Raw genomic sequence first — 19,916 nt, forward strand, 5'->3', positions numbered from 1 at the left:
AAGAGGCTGAAGAGAAATTATGTCCCGCCCCTTCCGGGACCTTATTTCGTAAAAAAAATATGAACGGTAGTCAACGGCGAATTCCCGTTTAAATTGCGCCGTGAATCACACATATGATGTTTGTCGATTTAAAAGACAATTTTGCAAGTCAAGAAAGTCCCAGTGTGTCGTTGTATCATTTAATTTTGTGTGAAACCGCTCAGCTCAACTACATCTCTCGTCTTGCACAATAAACGTCACCAACACCAGCTAGCAAGCTAACTATGTTTCACACACAGATGAAACGTTATCTCACCTGATGTGTTTTATCCAGCGACTCCGGGAAGAGAAAGAACGAGACAATTTCGCTTTCAGTTTGTAGCGTCCGTTGTCCGACTATGTATTCATAACATGGCACTAATACGTGAAAATTAACTATATGCCAACCGCATAACTATATTGACCACCGGTGGGCAAGTGATGTAATCGGTGTATGCCCTGAACACCGTGTAACACCGGTATAACCGACTACCGCGGCAAGTCTAGTGTCTATTTTATATGGATGGTGCATTTCCTTTATTTGATTGGCTGGTTTCTAGGGGACAAAATCTTACAAGAGACAAACACCAAAAAACAGGTAATTCAAAGAAAGTGATCTCAAAAAGCTACTGTCCAGTGTGATTTATTCACCAAAGCTAAGCTGCTACAGACCTTAATGGAAATTTGTATTTGTCCCCAACATCACTTGAATGTAATTATAATAGAAGAACACACTATTCTTCTTTCTTATTCCCAGTCATTATTGTGTCAGTGTAACTCTACTAGCACTATTAATGATTTATACTTGAGCAGCTCCATTAGTTTCACATGTCAGTGACAATTATTGAAGTCTATACACATTTTTAATCATTCGCCAGCACAGAGCGGTGTCAGATCATTCTTCATCCATTGCTCCAAGGCCTGTGTGTGTAAACCCGCGGTATACAGCTGATGAATTACACTGGGAAGTCTTAATCTTGTTGACAAGTCAGGAAAAACACAGAGAAGATTGTGCTATAAAATCACTGCACTGCTCCCGCCAAATTTGACCCGTCTCTGCTTATAAAATACCAGCAAAAATAGTCCCCAAATGTGGTTCCCTAACACAATCCATGCTGCATAGTTATAGCAAGTCAGACTGGCTTTTAGGAGCTTACAAAAAGTACAAAATTAGTAACAGAGGAGTCGCGCTGGGAGAATTTTTTTCTCATTTGGTGGCGTAAAATGTGAACCCTCAGGCGTGTATTTCACACCGTGACGCCACAGCGCTCGTGTTGAGTTGTGTGGCAGCAAAAGACCACGGAGACTATTAAACCAGAGGAAACCGAATGACGAAACACATCTCTTCAACTGTAGTAATGAAAAATATAAATCAAAAAAAAAATTCTATTTTCACACATTTACAGCAGGAGAGCTGCTCATTACGTGGTCTGTTTGTTTTTGAGGCAATGACTGTGCAAGAACGCAGCACGTTTCAGTTAACCGTCACATTGATTGTCCCGATGGGGCGCTGCATTAAAGGTCAGAAGCTTAAAACACACTTTTGCTGTTACACAGCAGTTTTCATTTTAGTGAAAATCAAAAGGGATAAAGCACCTCGTTATTGATTCACCACAGCACGCTGCATTATTCCTGGAACAGAACATGTCTTATTAAGCCTATTAGTTAATAGGTACAGTACAGTGGGGGGTTCAGGGACATCCGAGAGTCGTGACAGAGCAGATGAACACAGAGCTCATCTGACAGTAGCCGTCTTATTCGTAATCTCAGTAATTTAGTGTCAGTGTAATTTAGTAATTTTCTTTTTAACAGGGATTTCTCTTTTTGTGCAACTTTTTCCTTCCTCATAGAGGTTAGAAATTATTTAGACTGCAGTGGACAATATTAGTAAGAGCTATGAGAGTAAATGAAGGAAGGCTAGGGTAACACTAGGGTGGGGAAAAAAATCGATCGACAGCATAGTATCGCGATATTTTGTGTGGCAAAATTGTATCGACGTCAAGTATCAATCTTTTATTATATAAACCATTACCCTCTTAAGAATCTGACGGCCCAGCAGCTATTCTGTATTTCAGAGGTTGTAGCGGGTTCAGTCTTAATGCTAGAGTTGAAGATTCTGGTGTCATATGAAACTAGAAAACCTAAAGAATCCTTTGGTACCAACCATATCAGGAAAAATGCTAAATAACGCTCCAAAGTTACGCTAAGTTTTGGGGAGGAAAAACTGGCATGTCCGTTGTTAAAGGGGTCCCTTGACCTCTGACCTCAAGATATGTGAATGAAATCTTTGAGTAGAACAGAGTGAAAACTTAGATGAAAAGATGTTGACAAATTGCATAATTTGCAGTTGAAAAAGGTAATAAATCGCAACATATATTATCGCAATACTCGTCATTGCAAGATGTTTAAAATCGCAATAAGACCATATCGTGACTTAAAGTTTCAGTAGGCAGAATGTTTTTTGCATCATTGGGCCCAAATTCCATAATAACCTTTCAGCATATTGTAATCCAAGTGTTCTGAGAGATAACTAGACTTCTGCACCTCCTCATGGCTCTGTTTTCAGGCTTTAGAAAATCTAGCCCATGACGGGAGACTTTGACCAATCACAGGTCATTTCAGAGAGAGAGCGTTCCTATTGGCTGTGCTCCAGCTGGTGGGCGGTGCTTGGTATTTCCTCAACTGATGCCGTACCTGTACATTTTTATAGCGTTCAGTATTAATTGACAGACGCCAGTCAAGTGTCCAGTGGCTCTCATCTGCCACTGCTGGTTGTAATTTAATAAAGTACAGTGATTTGTTAAGTGTTCTCATGAGGAGCACACTGTAGGGTCAGTGCTGAGACAGATGGTACATTAGCAGCGCAGTGACTTTTTGGGATGTGTTCAGTGGGCCTAGAAGCATGTTGGTCATTATTGCCTTGCAATGAGCTAATTAGTAATGAACCCCTGCAGCAGCTTGTGCGCATTTACAGTACGCTAAGGCTGTGGGCTTGTTTCCCCTGTCATCAGGACTTATTATTAACATTCAGCACGTGTTAGAGCGTCGTTCAGAATCCAGGCTCCGTGGGCCCGAGCAGGAATATGGACGAACACATTATTTTCTCCAAAGACTTCTGAGTAACACCCCCCTGCGGCGGAAGAGAAATCAAGTTATTTCTCCTCCTCCCCTCCTTTTCTTTCAGCTCCACTCTCACAGCTCTTCTTTCATTCTTTGTTTCTGGATCTGGTTTAATCGCCGCAGCTCGTTGTCCATCTTTTACGACTTTCCCTCCTCCCCTTTTTGTATCTCTGTCATCTGTCCACCTCCCCACCCTCTCCTCTCCCTCCATCGAGGCTGTGAAATATTGATGCAGGGTAAATGACATCAGTAGTCTGTTGCAGAGAAATGATGCCACCCAGCCTCTCGGTCTCTCCTGGCTGTTTTTCTCATTATTTTTCCCCCACTCTTGCGTCTTGGTAATGCCTCCATGCTTTATTTATGATGGTTTGTGGGCTCAGTTTTTTTTTGTTTTTTTTTTTCTCCCTCTTTATTTCTTTGAAATCTTTTCCTCTCTTTTGTTCCTTTAGATTGTTGGCGAATGTGCGTCATTCTTTCTTTCTTTCTTGACATTTACAAACTTGCATGGGAACACACACATGATGCAAGAGAGAAAAGACAAGTGTCATAAAAGGAAAATGTGTCCTCTTTGCTTCTCGCCGTAACGATGTGAGATAATAGGAAAAGAAGGCCCAAGGACAAAAACAAGTGAAGAAACTGGTTGAAACCTTTTTTTTTTTCTTTTTTTTTAGAATAGATAGGCATATCGTCAGTTGTCCATCTTTGACAGCAATCAAAGAAAATGATCAGTGACAGAACAGCAGATCTTCAGGCCAGTTACAACTTTTGCTTTTTGTAAAGAACTAGTGCAGTGCCCGGAGCGTTTGCCCGTCTGGATCGGGCCAATTGCTTGCCCCTCAGAAGTGCTGCTTTCAGCGTTGTCGTGAATCGCGGTATGGCTGCTTGTACCCGCCAAGTGTGAAGTTAATAAGATGAACGGCTCTCGAGATATGCGAAGGACAGTCATACAGAATACTTTCTTTATAGATATATGATGCTGCTACAGCGCCACCTATTAGCCAATTGGCACCAAATTTGCCGTGGTCACTCAGACGTCATATCTACAAATGTCCACCAAATGTGGTCCCAATAGCTCAAAATGTTAAGGAGACATTTTTTGTAATATAAGCCATACCTACAGCGTTTGAGCTAACTTTGAGGGCCAGCTATAGCTAAACTGTATTGAACATCAACAATCCAATAAAGTAACATTCATTTTCTATCGTCCCCAGGACCAGAGGACGCCGTTAATCACGAGCCTTGACGGTACCTATGGTACTGTAGAAAAACAAGTACCATCACATTTTCATAATTTTGGCATCGACTTGGTACTGAATAATCAGTTCTAGTATAGACAGCGTGAAACTCCATGTTGGATGGAGGTCTGGGGCGAAGGATTGGATACAAAACACAGTACTTTGACCCAGGAGAATGGGGTTTGCATCCCATGTGAAACCAACAACATGTAGTTGTCTTTGTGTTCACAACCTGAAGTTTCACTTTCAGTTTTCATACGTAGATAAGTTTAGGGGGAAAAAAACTTATTTTGGCTTAAAATAGTTGTAGTTTTATCGCCTAAACATTAACAAGTTGTTCTGTTTGTGTTCAAAACGTAAATTTTTCCTCAGTTTTACGTGTTCGAACGTGTTGCTTTTAAGTTTCGCTTTCACTTTCACATCATAGTAGGTGTAGTAGGCTCCTACTGACCCACATCTATGAGGCTTATAACGACTGATAACGCACATTTAATGAGCTGATAACAGTCAAATCAGTTGCACTAGTCGGTGATCTTGGGTGTGTTTCCCAAACAATAAGGATGGTCACTGCAGTGCAATGGATCATTAAGATTAACTACCCACCATTTCACAACTTTCCCAAAGCTGTTAAGACTCTTTCATAGCACATCATTATTGCCCGCACCACTGTAGTTTGCACAAAGTCTTTAATGATGTTATTTCACAATTGGGTTAATGTATCTGCAATCTAATCAGATTCACAGATACGGTAGTAATAGAATTTGAAAGCAATAAGAAAAGTCAGCATCAGCAGCAAAGAAATCTGCAGTTAATTGTCTGCACATGAGCGATTAGTAATTATTGTTGCAGTGTTTCCGCTTTTGCACCGGTTAGTATGGTGCAGGCAGCAGTTAGAGAAACAATCACTACACTGAGCATATAAGCATGAGGAATATCAACTTCATAGTGTCTTTTGTCATCACTATGACACAGCTACTCAGAGGACAGAGTGTAGGGTACAAATGATAATGTCACTTTTTGATGTATGAGTCCTTCTGTGGTTGTGAAGGCGATCTTGTGAATGCTGTGCAAGAAGCTTTGTTGATAAAATGATCCTCACTTCCATTCTATTAGGGCTAGGGGTGTAAGAAATATTGATACACATGAGTATCACGATATTATGTTTTGAGATACTGTATAGATTCTCCAAAACGGTTTTAAAGCTAAGTACTCGCATCATATGAAACTAGAAAACCTAAGGAATCCATTGCCAATCACGTCATACTAGCACGTCGCGAAGGAGGCTAAATAATGCTCCAAACTTACGCTAAATTTTGAAAACTGGCACAGACACTTTTCACAGGTGTCCCCTGAGCTCTGACCTCAAAATATGTGAATGAAAATGGGTTCTATGGGTACCCACGAGTCTCCCCTTTACAGACATGCCCAGTTTCTGATAATCACATGCAGTTTAAACCATGCACTTTTTTGCATGCAGTATAAATATGTTATTTTCACCTATACTAAAATGGTGTATATGAATATTTCTACATTCAAAACAGTCTCTAAACAGCCTTGGAATTACATAAATTAGGGAATCACTGTAAAGCTGAGACTCTTGTGGATCCAATGAACCCAACTGTATTCATGTGTGATGATGTTAGTCCCCCATAGTAGACATTTCATTATAGTGAGACCATTTTTTAAAACTTGACCTCACTGTGTAAATGACCTGAGATGACCTCTAGGATAATCACAGCCTCATGAAACTTTACAGCCACAAACTAGAGACGTAGAGCATTCAGAGGATGGATGGCTTTCCTAAGTAGATTGACAATAAGGGGGTTTCTGAGGACACAACAGAAGTGCTTGCCATCCAATCGCTGAAAAATGCAATTCTTGCAGAAATCTCCATACATTTTTGACACCAAATCACAGCATGATTTTTTCTACGGTGTTCCTCAAGGTCTTGATGTCTTAATGTTGTATTTTGGAGGGATTATTGATCGTTTTTGTTAATTCTCGAGTGATAATAAATGGTTAAATTCAGCAACAAATCTGTGTGACAAATGATATCAACTCAAACATTTCTGCAGCAACTTATGAGACACAGTAGAGCATGGGGGGATATAAATCATATACTTCTATCATAATGTTCAAAGCCCTTATACAGTTTCACAATTTATGTTAAAGCAGAGGCAGATTCTGGATTTAGCTTATAGACAAATATGCAAAGTCTTTTCCTCCAGCAAAACTGGAAGTGTAAAGACAGCCTTACCACCACCCCTTCTATCTACTGTGGACTGAAAAAAAGGAAGTATCCTGGAGGGGAGGCTTCTTTTTGTCCAGATTTCCACAATCATAAAACTCTCTTCCTTAACGAATACATAATCCTACAGTGTGTGTGTGTGTGTGTGTGTGTGTGGTACAGCAGCCTTTGGTGGTAGATTGTGTGTGTCTTGGATGGTTGCCACTGATTGGGTGATCGGTTCGCTGGATGGAAAGAAAGATGGATAGCCGCAGGGGGAGGTTGGGAGGGAAAGGAAGAGCTGCGGACCTTTCTAATCTTTGTCTGGTCAGGGAAACGGCGCAGCCAGCAATACAGCTTCATTGTCAGCACTCTGGAGCCTCTCACATGCCTCTGCACCCACACACACGCACGTTCAAATCTCATTTGAATATGCCCACACGGTTGCTCGGATTTCACTGTCAGTCGCTTGCAGACTCGCAAAGTTTACTCTCCCACTGCACACACACACACACACACACACTTCTGCCGAACTCGTGTATCCAGAAACAGAGATTTGCTCTTTAATAGAGCCGCTAATCTCTCAGAAAGCACCTATTTTGTATGCACAGTCCAACCTCTCTCTCTCTGTGTCTCTAAAAAAAAAACACCTTCTTCTACAAATGCCAACACATTCTCACTCCCAACTCGTCAAATACCGCCGCTAGGTCAGTGCCCCTCGGCATCAGAAACCAACACACTGGGTATCCCTCTTGTGACTATCGACTCATGGGACTGACGATACTATCGACTCAGGCGAATATCGACTCATGTGACTCACAGGACTGACGATACTAACGAATCATGCGACTATCGACTCACAGGACTGCCGATACTAACAACTCATGCGGGTATCGACTCACGGGACTGATGATACTAATGAATCACAGGACTATCGACTCACGAGACTGTCGATACTAACGACTCATGTTACTAAAGACTGACCTGACAAAATAAGTCTACGCTACTTTTAGTTTCATATGGGTCAAAAACAACGGTCTCCTGGCCGCCCTTAGCGGACTCTCACGCTATTAATACTACGTCAATTGCTCCGACCGTCAAATAGCGCCGCGGGGGGATTTACATTGGAGTTAGTTGAAAGCCCAGTTCGTCACATACTGTCACTCAGGGGTGCCTCCATGCGTTGGTTTCCGATGCCGAGGGGTGCTTCCCAACGAGTGACGAGTTGGGTTACAAACACACACACACACACACACACACACACACTCGCCAAAGTGATTTGATCTCTCTATTTGTCTTTAGTTTACATTTTACCGCGGGAACACCAGTGTGTCTCTGCGACATTCAGAGCGCCCTTGTGACAAGCAGAATGATCAGTGAGACAGCAGAGATAAAGTGCTGTAGGTGTGTGTGTGTTTGTTCTGTCTCATCAACTCCAGGCACGTCTGGCCTCTTACTTGCATAATGCTACAGTAGGGCACCTCTCTCTACCCCGCGGCAACAGTTTCCAGGGTTACCGACAGGTCGGCCACCGCAGCGATGAGGATAAATGAGCTCAGGGCTCCCATCAGCCCCTGGGTCACACTCACTCTGCCTTTCTCTCTCTCTAACGCACACACACATGTTCTCCTGCATTCAATCCTGAGAAAGTAAATACCTGTACTCGAGCACATGACTAAACACTTTGAAATCGTATTTCACAGCCCGTCACACACACACACACAGAGCTGCATACACACACCCTGCGGTAACGTTGTTTATTTCCAGCTTCCTACAGTATTCTCCTCTGCAAAGCACAGGGTTGCTAGTTTGACTCCGGCTTTGTCAAAACAGCGTCTGCAACGTCAGCCTGTCAGTTATGAGCCGCGAGCTCGGAGCGCAGCCACAGATCCATCATTATAATGATCATCTGCTCTGACATCTCATACATCACATCCCCCGCACTCATTAAATGTACTGTAGTCGCTCCTTTAGTCACACATCACATTTCTGTCCATCTGTCTCAAGACGGCGCCGCTGTATCGCCTTTTATGATGTGATGCACGGGTGATTATGTGTTTTCAATATGTTGTTTCACCTTCTGTGCTCAGTGGGGGCGCAGTTGAAAAGTACAAATAAGTGTTATTGTAATAATAACAAGTGGACACCATTGTTTATCTTCCATTTGTTTTACCATTCCTTCACTGCTTGTGTATTTGTGTTTTGTTGTTGTCTTCATTTTACTGCGTTTAGTGTGCACACTGAATATCTTTGTGTTCTGTACTGACTGCTCTCCTGTCGCTTCTTATCTTCAGGACGACGTAGACGTGGAGGACGACATGACTATTAGAGAGGTGAGACAGACACACAGTCACACAACAGATTAGACATGTCCATAATTAACCGTTTAACCGTTAACCGTCATTAAGCATTTTAACCGATTAACGCTATCGGTTAAAACAGTTAAAAGAAATGTTAATAATTAACTCAAAAGCTGAGCGGCTCAGAGGAGCGGCTCGTCACTTTAAGGAGAAAAACTGGTCCACCTTAAGAGGCGGAGCCGGAGTTGCAGGATACAGGAAGTTGTAGTTTCGTAGCATTTATTCACCAACAAATAAACTGTACACACACTGCTACACCTATGTCACAGATATAACGCCACCAACAACTTCACACTCACGGCCAACACACACGGTCTGTTGGAAACTCGCTAAAGTTACGCAGACTGTACGTGTGTGGCGGCGGCGAGCACGAAGCCTCCGGCAATGCTAGAGCTGCTAAAATAGCACAAATACACACACTGTTGGACACTCGGTAAAGTTATGCCGGGCAGACAAAGTATCGTTACGCCGAGCAGACACATAGCTGACAACCTGCTAAACTAAACTAAATGTGCGGTGGAGACTTTTACTGGGAAAGTGGCTGCATGTCCGCGACACTACACGCAGCATCTTAGCTGCTAAGTTAACGCTCCCGGACGGTGAACTGGGGACTCCCGTCAACTACTATCTGTTGTGCTCCTACAGCTGGTACACCGATGGATGGGAGGCACAAATCTTGTCGGTTAACGAGGGTCGGTTATCGATTAAGAACATTTTTCAAAATGAGCATCCCTTCAACAGATATATATACATACACTGTACAACCTGACAACCAATTAGAGTACAGAAGCCAATCAGAAAACAGCTTATACAGTTAAACCCTACATTCTGTCACAGATGAAGTACCAGTAGGCAACCTCCGGGTCTGATAAGTGAAGCCAATGCACAAGTGCCTTAAACTTGCATTCTCTCTAACAGCCAGCAGGGGGCGACTCCTCTGGTTGCAAAAAGAAGTCTGATTGTCTAGAAGTCTATGAGAAAATGACCCTACTTCTCTCTTGATTTATTACCTCAGTAAACATTGTAAACATGAGTTTATGGTCTCAAGCGCTAGTTTCAAGTCTTCTTCAATACAGCATGATGTTCATTTAGTAAATTATGGTCCCCTTTAGAGTCAAATAGACCATAAAGCAGGGGATGCTTTAGGGCGGGGCTACCTTGTGATTGACAGGTCGCTACCACGGAGTTGTCCGTGTTTTCATCTTACAACTTTAACCCTTTCACAGTGTGTTTTCAGTTCATGAAAGGTAATTATAACCTTTTGATCTCCTAAAAATGTCTTACTTAGCGTTTGGTTGTACTTAGCTACACCCTCTCGTGTCACTTCTGGTTGCAAAAAAACAACACGGCGACGGCCAAAAATGCCGAAATCGAGGCACAGACACAATACTTGTTATTGGATACATTCATTGTTGGTTTTGGTTGACAATTAGAAAATCATAGAATATGACCGGCCTCATTATTTATATCAGCGATCAAATACATTAGATACTTGGTATTTGTCTGACTCGAATCTTAGCTCGCACTTGATGACAGCCCACCCTGACAGACCTGGCTTTTTCAGATTCCTCAATATCCCCAGACGGACCGATAACCCTGGAGTCTTATATTTTTGGATATGACATCATTCATAATTCATCCATCAACAGCACCTCTCATTTCCTCTCTGTCAGCCGCACATTCCTCACACTTTCTCCCCCTTCCCCCCCATCCCCTCTTTTCTCTCCCGGTATCGCTCATCGTTCACCTCTCATACGTCTGCCATGTCATCGCTTCTCGCTACGTCTCCCTTCCTTGTTCGCACATTCACCCTCCCCTACCCGTCGTTGTGTGATTTATAGAGTCATTCAGAGCGGTGCCCGGCCCATTGATTGTCTATCAGAGGGAGGTGATTTGTCAGGAGGGAGATGTGGGATTATTTGATGTCTTTGCCTTCTGATTAGTGACTGACACCAGACATAAAGACATCTTCTGTCAACAGCATCTATTATGCACGCTGTCACTCCCAGTTTTAAAGTCAGACAGTCAGAAAAACATAAGTTTTGTCAACAAAGCCAGACAATAACACTGAGGGTTATCTCATCTCATCTCATCTTCACTGAGGGTTATCCTTTTTATTAAAGGTTAAAGGACCAGTGTGTAAAATTTCGGGGGATCTATTAGCAGAAATTAAATATAATATTAATAACTATGTTTTCATGAGTGTATAAGGTAACGCTTTATAATAACCATCTTTTATAAATTGTAAATTGATGATTAAACTTAGTTAATAGTTATTTTACTGTCAACAAACAGTTTTATCATTAGTTTGTATAAAAGGAAATAATTAGTTTATGAATTATATATTTTATCACATTCTGATTACATTAATAAACTGTTTATTATTAGTTTATTTTTGCACACATTATAACATTTGATATACTGTAATAAGTATTTGTTAATGATTACCAAATGATTTGTAAACCTTTAAGAAATAATTTGTAAAACTATTTTATTCATTTATAATCTATAAACATTACGTAGATAGATGGACCAGAAAACAATTATTAACCATTGATAAAATATTAACTATCTTTCTAAATAATGTTTATAGATGTTTTACAAAGTGTTTATTAACCATTTAACAAGGTATTATAATCATCAGTTGCAACTTTATAATAGTCATTCAAATAATGTTTATTGATAGTTTACAAACCAATTATTAACCATTAAAAAAGTGTTACAAATATCTATCTACAGTAGGTAATGTTGATGTTTTGCAAGCAATTTCTTTAAGGTTTACAAATAATATCTTAATCATAAAGAAATACATATAATATAGTATATATAATGTTATAATATGTGCAACAATAAACTGTTAAAATAACAAGTTATAGCATTACTAATAATTAGTAAACATTATTATAATTTAATTGTTTGTTAACAGTAAAATAACTATTATATAAAGTTTAATCAACTATCAATTTATCATTTATAAATGATTGTTATTATAAAGTGTATAATCACCTGACACTAAGAATCTTTGTGTTTTCAGTAGTTTAGAATGAGTCCTTCATATCTACATAGGGAACGGGTCCTCTTCATGGAGTCCGCCATGTTTCTAAAGTAGCCCAGAACGGACAAACCAAACACTTGTCTTTACGTTACCTGAAGGCCACCGTAGTTCTCCGACACGTTTGTGAAACTGTGGTAACGTGAGCAGCAGAGTGTAAAACCGTAACGCCAGCCGCCGTCTGACTTCCGCTGCTCCTAAAGTAGTGTTATTATGGTAAAGATGGCCTCTGAGCGAGGCGAACGGCGTTAGCACGGTTTTGCACTCGGCGGCTCACGTTACCGCGGTCTTGGAAAGGGAGGAGTGAGCGGAGGGGTACTCAGTTGGTTGCAATCTGCAACCACACCTTTAGATGCCGCCAAATCCTACACACTGTACCTTTTAAAGTCAAGTCAGTCATCTCCCTCCTGTAGTTCTTCAGAGATGTTTATCTCTCAACCCTCCTCCTCTGTGTGTTTTGCAGATTTCTGAGTGGGAGGAGAAGCAGCTTGATGAGCAGGTCGATTTCAGCAACTGCAAGATCGACCCCGCCCCGTTCCAGCTGGTGGAGCGCACGTCGCTGCATAAGGTCTGATTGTAAACACAGCTGTTACTAGACGTGTGTCTGATGTGATACTAGATGTGTATCTTTGCTACGGTTATTCAGTTTATCTGCAAAAAAATGAATTTAGAGTGATTTCTGGTGCACAAGAATTGCTTCAATTATAGGAACAAGAGCATCAGCACTTATTAATTGATTTGGGGAAGGCAAGTTTATTTGTATAGCACTTCTCAATCCAATTCAGAATGCTTTACATAAGATATAAAAGGCATTAAGACAAGAAAAGAAACACAAACTGACATATAGGATTGGAAAATAGTGAAATGAAATATCGTTAGCGTTATCGCGTTAACTTTGAGCCCTACTTTACTTTAATGCAGCCTTTAAAACCAGGAAACACTTGTGCCATATTATGATGTTGATATCCAAAATCTAAGACGATATCTAGTCTAATATTATAGTATCAATATCGATATATTGCCCAGCCCATAGTCATGCACAGTAAGTATCGGCGTGAGGCCATCTTGATTCCCCAACGCCAACAGAAGTACTTGGAAAGCGAACAGCCACCAGTTCTGATCCTCCGGATGCTCTCGGTGCTGCTGTGGTGTGAACTGATATTGAAGGAGCATGCAAACAACCCAAAACAACACACACATACACACACACACACACACTTGAGCCAATTTCCCCAACTGAGTGAAGAATAGTGAGAGTTCAGTATAAAGAAAGGAGCTTTAGCTCTTTAGTGCTCGTGTTGATTTAGTTCTCTCACCCTGAAAGAGGCTCTGTCTCCAGCACACACACATTTCAGTGTTGAAACCCTCACTTTCTACCAAGCACACACACACAAACACACACACACACACACGCGGACTCTTTCTGGCTTGCCAGCGGCTGTGGCAGCACCTAATGTCTCCCATTCATAACGCTACCTTCCCTCTCTCCCTCATCCTCTGGGCTCTGTGTGAATACTCTTTAAACATTTAAGAGAGGGATCCTGCACCAATCCATCTCGCTCCCTCCCTCCACTGCACACTGCCAAAAGCCAATAACACGCACAATCTCCTTCAGCATATTAAACACTGTACGCCGCCACCGCCGCTGCATGCAGGTGTGTGTGTGAAGTTATTCTCTCTACATCTTGCCCTGCTCTCTTGCTCGGCCTCTCTGGATCAGGCTTCCATTTATCTCCTGCTGTTTACTGTTGTTGTTGTTCTGTGTTTGGCGTTCGGCCCCTTTTGTAACGGACAAATCTGTTTCTTGGGATATTTACATCACAATATGTCACTGCAGTCACTGTGGTCTGGGTTTTGACCCGGGTGCTGCTGTCGGTCCATTTGAGGTAGTAGTGGCTAACAGGACTCAAAGCAAACCACACTTCCATCAATCTCTGTTTTCATAAAAGACAAGGACTCATGAAGGTATTGCATATATTCTTTATTAGGGCTGTCAAAATTAACGTGTTAACGCAAATTTGTTTTAACGCTAATTTCTTAAACATCTTAACACAACTTGCGATTTTTAATTAACCTGGTAGAAATCTGATGATCTGACGATCTTTCGGAGGTTGTAGCAGGCTGTGAAAGGTAGTGAAGATACTGGCCTCATATGAAACTACAAAACCTAATGAATCCATTGGTACCAACCATGTCATAGTAGCTTGTCGTGAAGGAGGTTAAATAACGCTCCAACCTAAGTTAAATTTTGGCGAGGAAAAACTGGCATGGCCATTTTCAAAGGGGTCCCTTGACCTCTGACCTCAAGATATGTGAATGTAAAATGGTTCTATGGGTACCCACGAGTCTCCCCTTTACAGACATGCCCACTTTATGATAATCACATGCAGTTTGGGGCAAGTCATAGTCAAGTCAGCACACTGACACACTGACAGCTGTTGTTGCCTGTTGGGCTGCAGTTTGCCATGTTATGATTTGAGCATATTTGTTATGCTAAATACAGTACCTGTGAAGGTTTCTGAACAATATCTGTCATTGTTTTGTGTAGTTTATTGATTTCCAGTAAGAAATATATACATCCATTTACATAAAGCAGCATATTTGCCAAATCCCATGTTGATAAGAGTATTAAATACTTGACAAATCTCCCTTTAAGGTACATTTTGAACAGATAAAAAATGTGCGATTAATATGCGATTATTCGTGATTAACTATGGACAATCATGCGATTAATCATGATTACATATTTTGATAAATTTAGCCATAGTGTTAATTAATGAGCTTCAGAGGTGCTGGCTTTAGATGTCCTCTCAGCAAGAGAGCGAATAAGGGATTTCCCCAAAACATTGAACTAGTCTTCTAAACATTGCTTTAGCACCACAAAAAAAGTCCATTCGCCCCGAATGTATTGAGATGGTGGCTGAATTATCAAAAGATATCTCAAATCACTGGCTGAATGAAAACGTGAAAATATGTTGTTTTTTTGTAATTTGGGTGAATCAGGTAGAACAGCATCATTTTTACATGCCGGTATATAATTTGCTATATCAAATGTGATACCTCAATATAATTACCATGAACATACCATATTGGAGATTATTTGTAGTGCTTCTCCAAATTAAGATAAGACACATATTCCCCATGGTTTCCACTTTATGATTAAAGAAGACAAACACCAAATATTCAGTGCAGATGCAATGCAGAAGTTGGGTTCTGCTGGTCGAGCTTGTGTTTGTTTATAGTCTCTAATGCAGTGATACTCAACTTACGTGCAGGATGCCGGATGCCTGGGCAAAAGGGCACCTGCTTACGTGCAGGTGCAGGATGCCGGTTGGCCCGCCGACCATTTTCTAATTCACAATGACAATAAATTGATTCACAAAGGGATATTTTTGTACTTTTAATGTAAGTAAGGTGCTGGAGTGCACTAAAAAAAGCATCCACTTAGACTAATAGAGCTTATTATTATTATTTTATCCAAAAAAAGTGCCGGAGAAGGATCCCCCCAGAGCCCCCCGACAGATTAATCTTTGTTTATTAACTGGCCTCCTGTCATCTTGTAAAAGTGGCCCCGGGCAAAGCAAGTTGAGTATCTCTGTCTCACATTACTGTGCTGATGATCAATTGATTGTAAAATGACGTTTGCAGCACTTTTAATCAGTGAATTGTATTTTAAATAGATGTGAATGGGCTGAAAAGGAGGTGAGCTGACTCTGTCTCCAGAGACGCTACGATATCCTCCTGTGGGGGAAACTCGTTGACAGATTTCATTACGACCGGCCCTGGCCTAAAAACACTTTACCATCTCTTTCTTGGCACAGCTTCTGTTTGCTTGGCACAGTGGGATCAATTTCAGATGTCCCAAATGCCCATTCTGGCTTAGCAAAAAAAGTCTCATTAAACACTAAAAGGGTCTCCAACAAAAAAGTCCAGTTAGCATCAATCCTGCAACCTTCCTAATCCGCCGCTGAAGTTTTTGACCTCTCGCTCTTTTTTGCTTTTAGCTGCACGGAGCTGCTCTCCTGCTCGGTAACTCTAGTAGTGGAGATGAGATTAAATGAAACTTTAATGATCCCCATGGGGAAATTGAGTCATTGCATCAGCAAATACTGTACTAATAGGGCAGAGCGTATAAATAGAGCAGAACAGGGTCACAGAGACATGCAAAAGTTTCCAGCAAAGTTAAACAAAGTAAAGACATGTATGATGCTGATAGCTCATAATGACAACTTCAGTATTCACAGAACATTTAAGCAATGATTGTTTTTGTTATTTGAACTGCATTGAAATTTGTTTTTTCTATCATGAATCACACAAATACAGCTACAAAAGCAATTATATAAAAACAGTTTGTCCGTTGTTTGAAAGCATGTAAGTTAATAAATAGTGTGTTGGTTGGTTCGTAATAATCCGATCAATTTACAATTCTTATAGTTCTCTTCTGTCGCATGAAAACTGGATTAATGTTGGTTTTGTATGTGTTTCCCTAAACCTCCAAACAGTAGGTAATGTATTAGAAATTGGTCTTGACATTTATATCCCTTTTATGTGAGAGACTCAGAGCGCTTTAACATCTTCAACCTGCCTTTGACCTCATCAATGAGACAGCTGTCACGGGGTTAATGTGCAGTCGACACCATTAGTAGAGACTCAAGTCTGCACGCAGAGTTCAATACGCATATATAATACGATTATAAATGAATACCAAATAAAGTTGTGCTTCAGTTACAGTGATCAGCCGGTTAAGTGTTAAAAACGTTGGCAACATGAAGTGAGAAATGTGCTGGTTTATTGTGGACAAAAATATCCCTGTAATTGGGATTATTACAATATTCATCACACTTTCCTCAATTTTAGAGTGAAGATACAGAAATTGCCAACAGCATTGTTACCATGAGTGTTTTTCAACTCCAGTAAAACCAGTAGAAGCACAACAATTCAATGATCAGAGCACTCTGAATGTCACATAATGAATCCATTGTGAATTAACTTGTCAGTGTTGGATAATTGAAGTCAGTGGTGCATTTGCTTAACTGAGCCTCATTTTCTATTTAAAGTAGGAACACAGCACTATTGTCTCTGGTTTGTACTTGGGTTTTTTTGTGTTTCAGTGATTGTTCCCAACCAACTGTGCTTTGTTTTCCTGCAGACCCACACCATCTTCTCCCTGCTGGGCCTCGACCACGCCTACGTCACCAGCATCGGACGCCTCATCGGGGTGGTTTCCCTCAAAGAGGTAAGAGTCTTGTCACAGGCAGTGGGCAACCTCTCGTTCTGAGAAGTGAAGCCAAAGCTGAAGTGTCTTAAACCTACATTCTTTCTAACAGCCAACAGGGGGCGACTCCTCTGGTTGCGAAAAGAAGTCTGATTGTATAGAAGTCTATGAGAAAATGAGCCTACTTCTCACTTGATTTATTACCTCAGTAAACATTGTAAACATGAGTTTATGGTCTCAATCACTAGTTTCAAGTCTTCTTCAATACAGCATGATGTTCATTTAGTAAATTATGGTCCCATTTAAAGTCAAATAGACCATAAAGCAGGGTATGCGTTAGGGCGTGGCTACCTTGTGATTGACAGGTCGCTACCACGGCGTTGTCCAGTCTGGGAGTTGTCCATGTTTTCGTCTTACAACTTTAACCCATAGTGTGTTTTCAGTTCATCCAAGTTAATTATAACCTTTTGGTCGCTTAAAAATGTCTTATTTTAGCGTTCGGTTGTACTTAGCTCCACCCTCACGTGTCACTTCTGGTTGCAAATTACCAAGATGGCGACGGCCAAAATGCTGAACTTCAGGCTTCAAAACAGCAGTTCACAAACCAATGGGTGACGTCACGGTGACTACATCCACTTCTTATATACTTATTCTATGGTTCTATGGTCAAGTTTCAGCCTGTACACGCATAGTGTCTTTTCAAAATAAACTTCCAACGTGGGTGTACTTCATTTTTAGGTTTACTTATGCAACAAAAGTATGTGGTTTTGGTTAGAATAAGTACTTTTGTTACGTAAAATAAATATGTTCTACAGAAGTGATCTAGCAAAACTACGGGAAGATAAGTGAACGTTTACTTGGTTTCACACGGAATCTTTAACAGCGAGCGGTCTCCTGGGTGAAAGTCCTGTGTTTGTTTGTCGCGTCCATCCTCCCCTCACACCCGCTTTATGATACGATAAGATACGATAAGATACGATACGATACGATACGATACGATACGATACGATACACTTTATTGTCCCCTTGGGGAAATTAGTCTTGGACTCAAGTGCTGCACACCATCAGCTGCCTTCACAGCAGCATCAATACATGAAAACATAAAAAAACAAAAAAACAATCCACATGTAAACAGAGTAACACATACCATACTCTACTTGGATTTATTCAGCATTTGGATGTACTTAGCTTCACCCTCTCATGTCACTTTTGGTTGCAAATAAACCAACATGGCGACAGCCAAAAACCAAGTTGGTGGCAGCCAAATTGCTGAACTCAAGGCCTCAAAACGGCAGTCTACAAACCAATCGGTGACGTCACGGTGACTAAGTCCACATACAGTCTATTGGTCACAGGTCATTTTGGGTCGTTTGACTTTTTCAAGTTTTGTGCATACAGTATACTATCACTGAATTCAGTGTAAAGTGGTTTCATGCTTCTTGAATTTAAACTCAAAATCCACTTTTTTGTCAATTTCTTCGACACCTATAGTCTCATGTAAACAGTCGAGCATATTCACTGCTTTCATAATTGTAAAATTGTTAACATCATCAGGAGTGCTGTCACAGTGCTGTACACACACACACAAAGACATTTCAGTCAACATTAAGGATTCCTCCTCCCTCTGCCTGTTATGTACTGTGACAGACAAAAGGCTGCTTAATATTGCTGTCTCTATCTATTGTTTCTCTGTCTGTTCTCTGCCCCCCCTCCCTCTCTCTTTCCATCTCTCCTGCCTCACAAACAACTGAAAACCCCTCGCTCTTTGTGAATTGGCCAGGAAGTGGTGAGAGGATTGTTGCTAAGTGCAGTGCTGCTTGCCTGTCCGTGACATTTAGGCTTTTTTGTTCTGCGTTCCACCAGCAGACAAAAACCCAGCCGAGGCAGATAAAGCCCAGCCTCTCCCAGTCTGCCTGTCTGTCACACAGACACGCTGTTATATCACCGCCTCGCTGGTCCATACGGAGAGAGAAGAAGAGTCGCGGGGATGTTTGTGTGCGTGATTATAGTGCATTATTTCCACCCAGGAGCATTAAAGACACTATTCTTTTCAGTGCTGCCACAGGATCTGTAGCAACCAAATCCTTCACCCTATCAGCCAAATTACAAACTTGGCCTGGCCAAACAGAAAACTCAATAATACGCTCTCACACAGAGACAATAGAGAGAGAGATGGGATGAAAGAGACTGTAGAGAATCTCAACGAACTTTCACACAGCTCCAATGTGTATACGAGGATGAATAATGATCCATAGGCGACATTTAAAAGTATTAAAAAATTAGAGGCCGTATAAACTCAATGTGTTCTGATTATTAAAAACACGAGATGGTCGTGTTTTCCTTTCTCAATAAATAAAAATGTAAATCATTTTAAAAAATCATATGTGCATGTTTTGCTAAATTAACACGACATGATGTGATTGATAGTAAAAACTAGTTAGCAAGCAAGCAGAGAAATCTAAACAGTTTGCTTAAAGTAACAGATAAATGGTTGAAATTGTTAGACAAATGTAACACATAAAAATCGTGGAAATAGTTAGCTAAATGAAATGGATTAGCAGTTGAAATAGTTAGCTAAAAGTTTGCTAACTATTTCAACAATTTATCTGTTACTTTAAGATAATTCTTTCAACTATTTTTATGTGCTACTTTTATCTAACTATTTAAACGGTTAATTGACACATTTTAA

The 19,916-nt window shown here is 40.8% G+C and overlaps 1 protein-coding gene across 8 annotated transcripts in view; it reads left to right on the forward strand.

Moving 5' to 3' along the window:
- The window catches only part of LOC141771212 (chloride channel protein 2-like), a 165,680-nt gene that overhangs the window by 141,672 nt on the left and 4,092 nt on the right, over positions 1 to 19,916 (forward strand). For all 8 annotated transcript variants that reach the window (XR_012594694.1, XM_074641231.1, XM_074641232.1 and 5 more), the window contains 3 exons: positions 8,895 to 8,933; positions 12,476 to 12,580; positions 17,162 to 17,248. Coding sequence is in view for 7 of the 8 variants with exons in the window: in XM_074641231.1 (XP_074497332.1) it covers positions 8,895 to 8,933; positions 12,476 to 12,580; positions 17,162 to 17,248 (231 nt within the window). In the remaining variant the exon portion in view is untranslated. The remainder of the gene's footprint in view (positions 1 to 8,894; positions 8,934 to 12,475; positions 12,581 to 17,161; positions 17,249 to 19,916) is intronic.

The sequence above is a fragment of the Sebastes fasciatus genome, chromosome 7, assembly GCF_043250625.1.
Source record: "Sebastes fasciatus isolate fSebFas1 chromosome 7, fSebFas1.pri, whole genome shotgun sequence".
NCBI lineage: Eukaryota > Metazoa > Chordata > Actinopteri > Perciformes > Sebastidae > Sebastes > Sebastes fasciatus.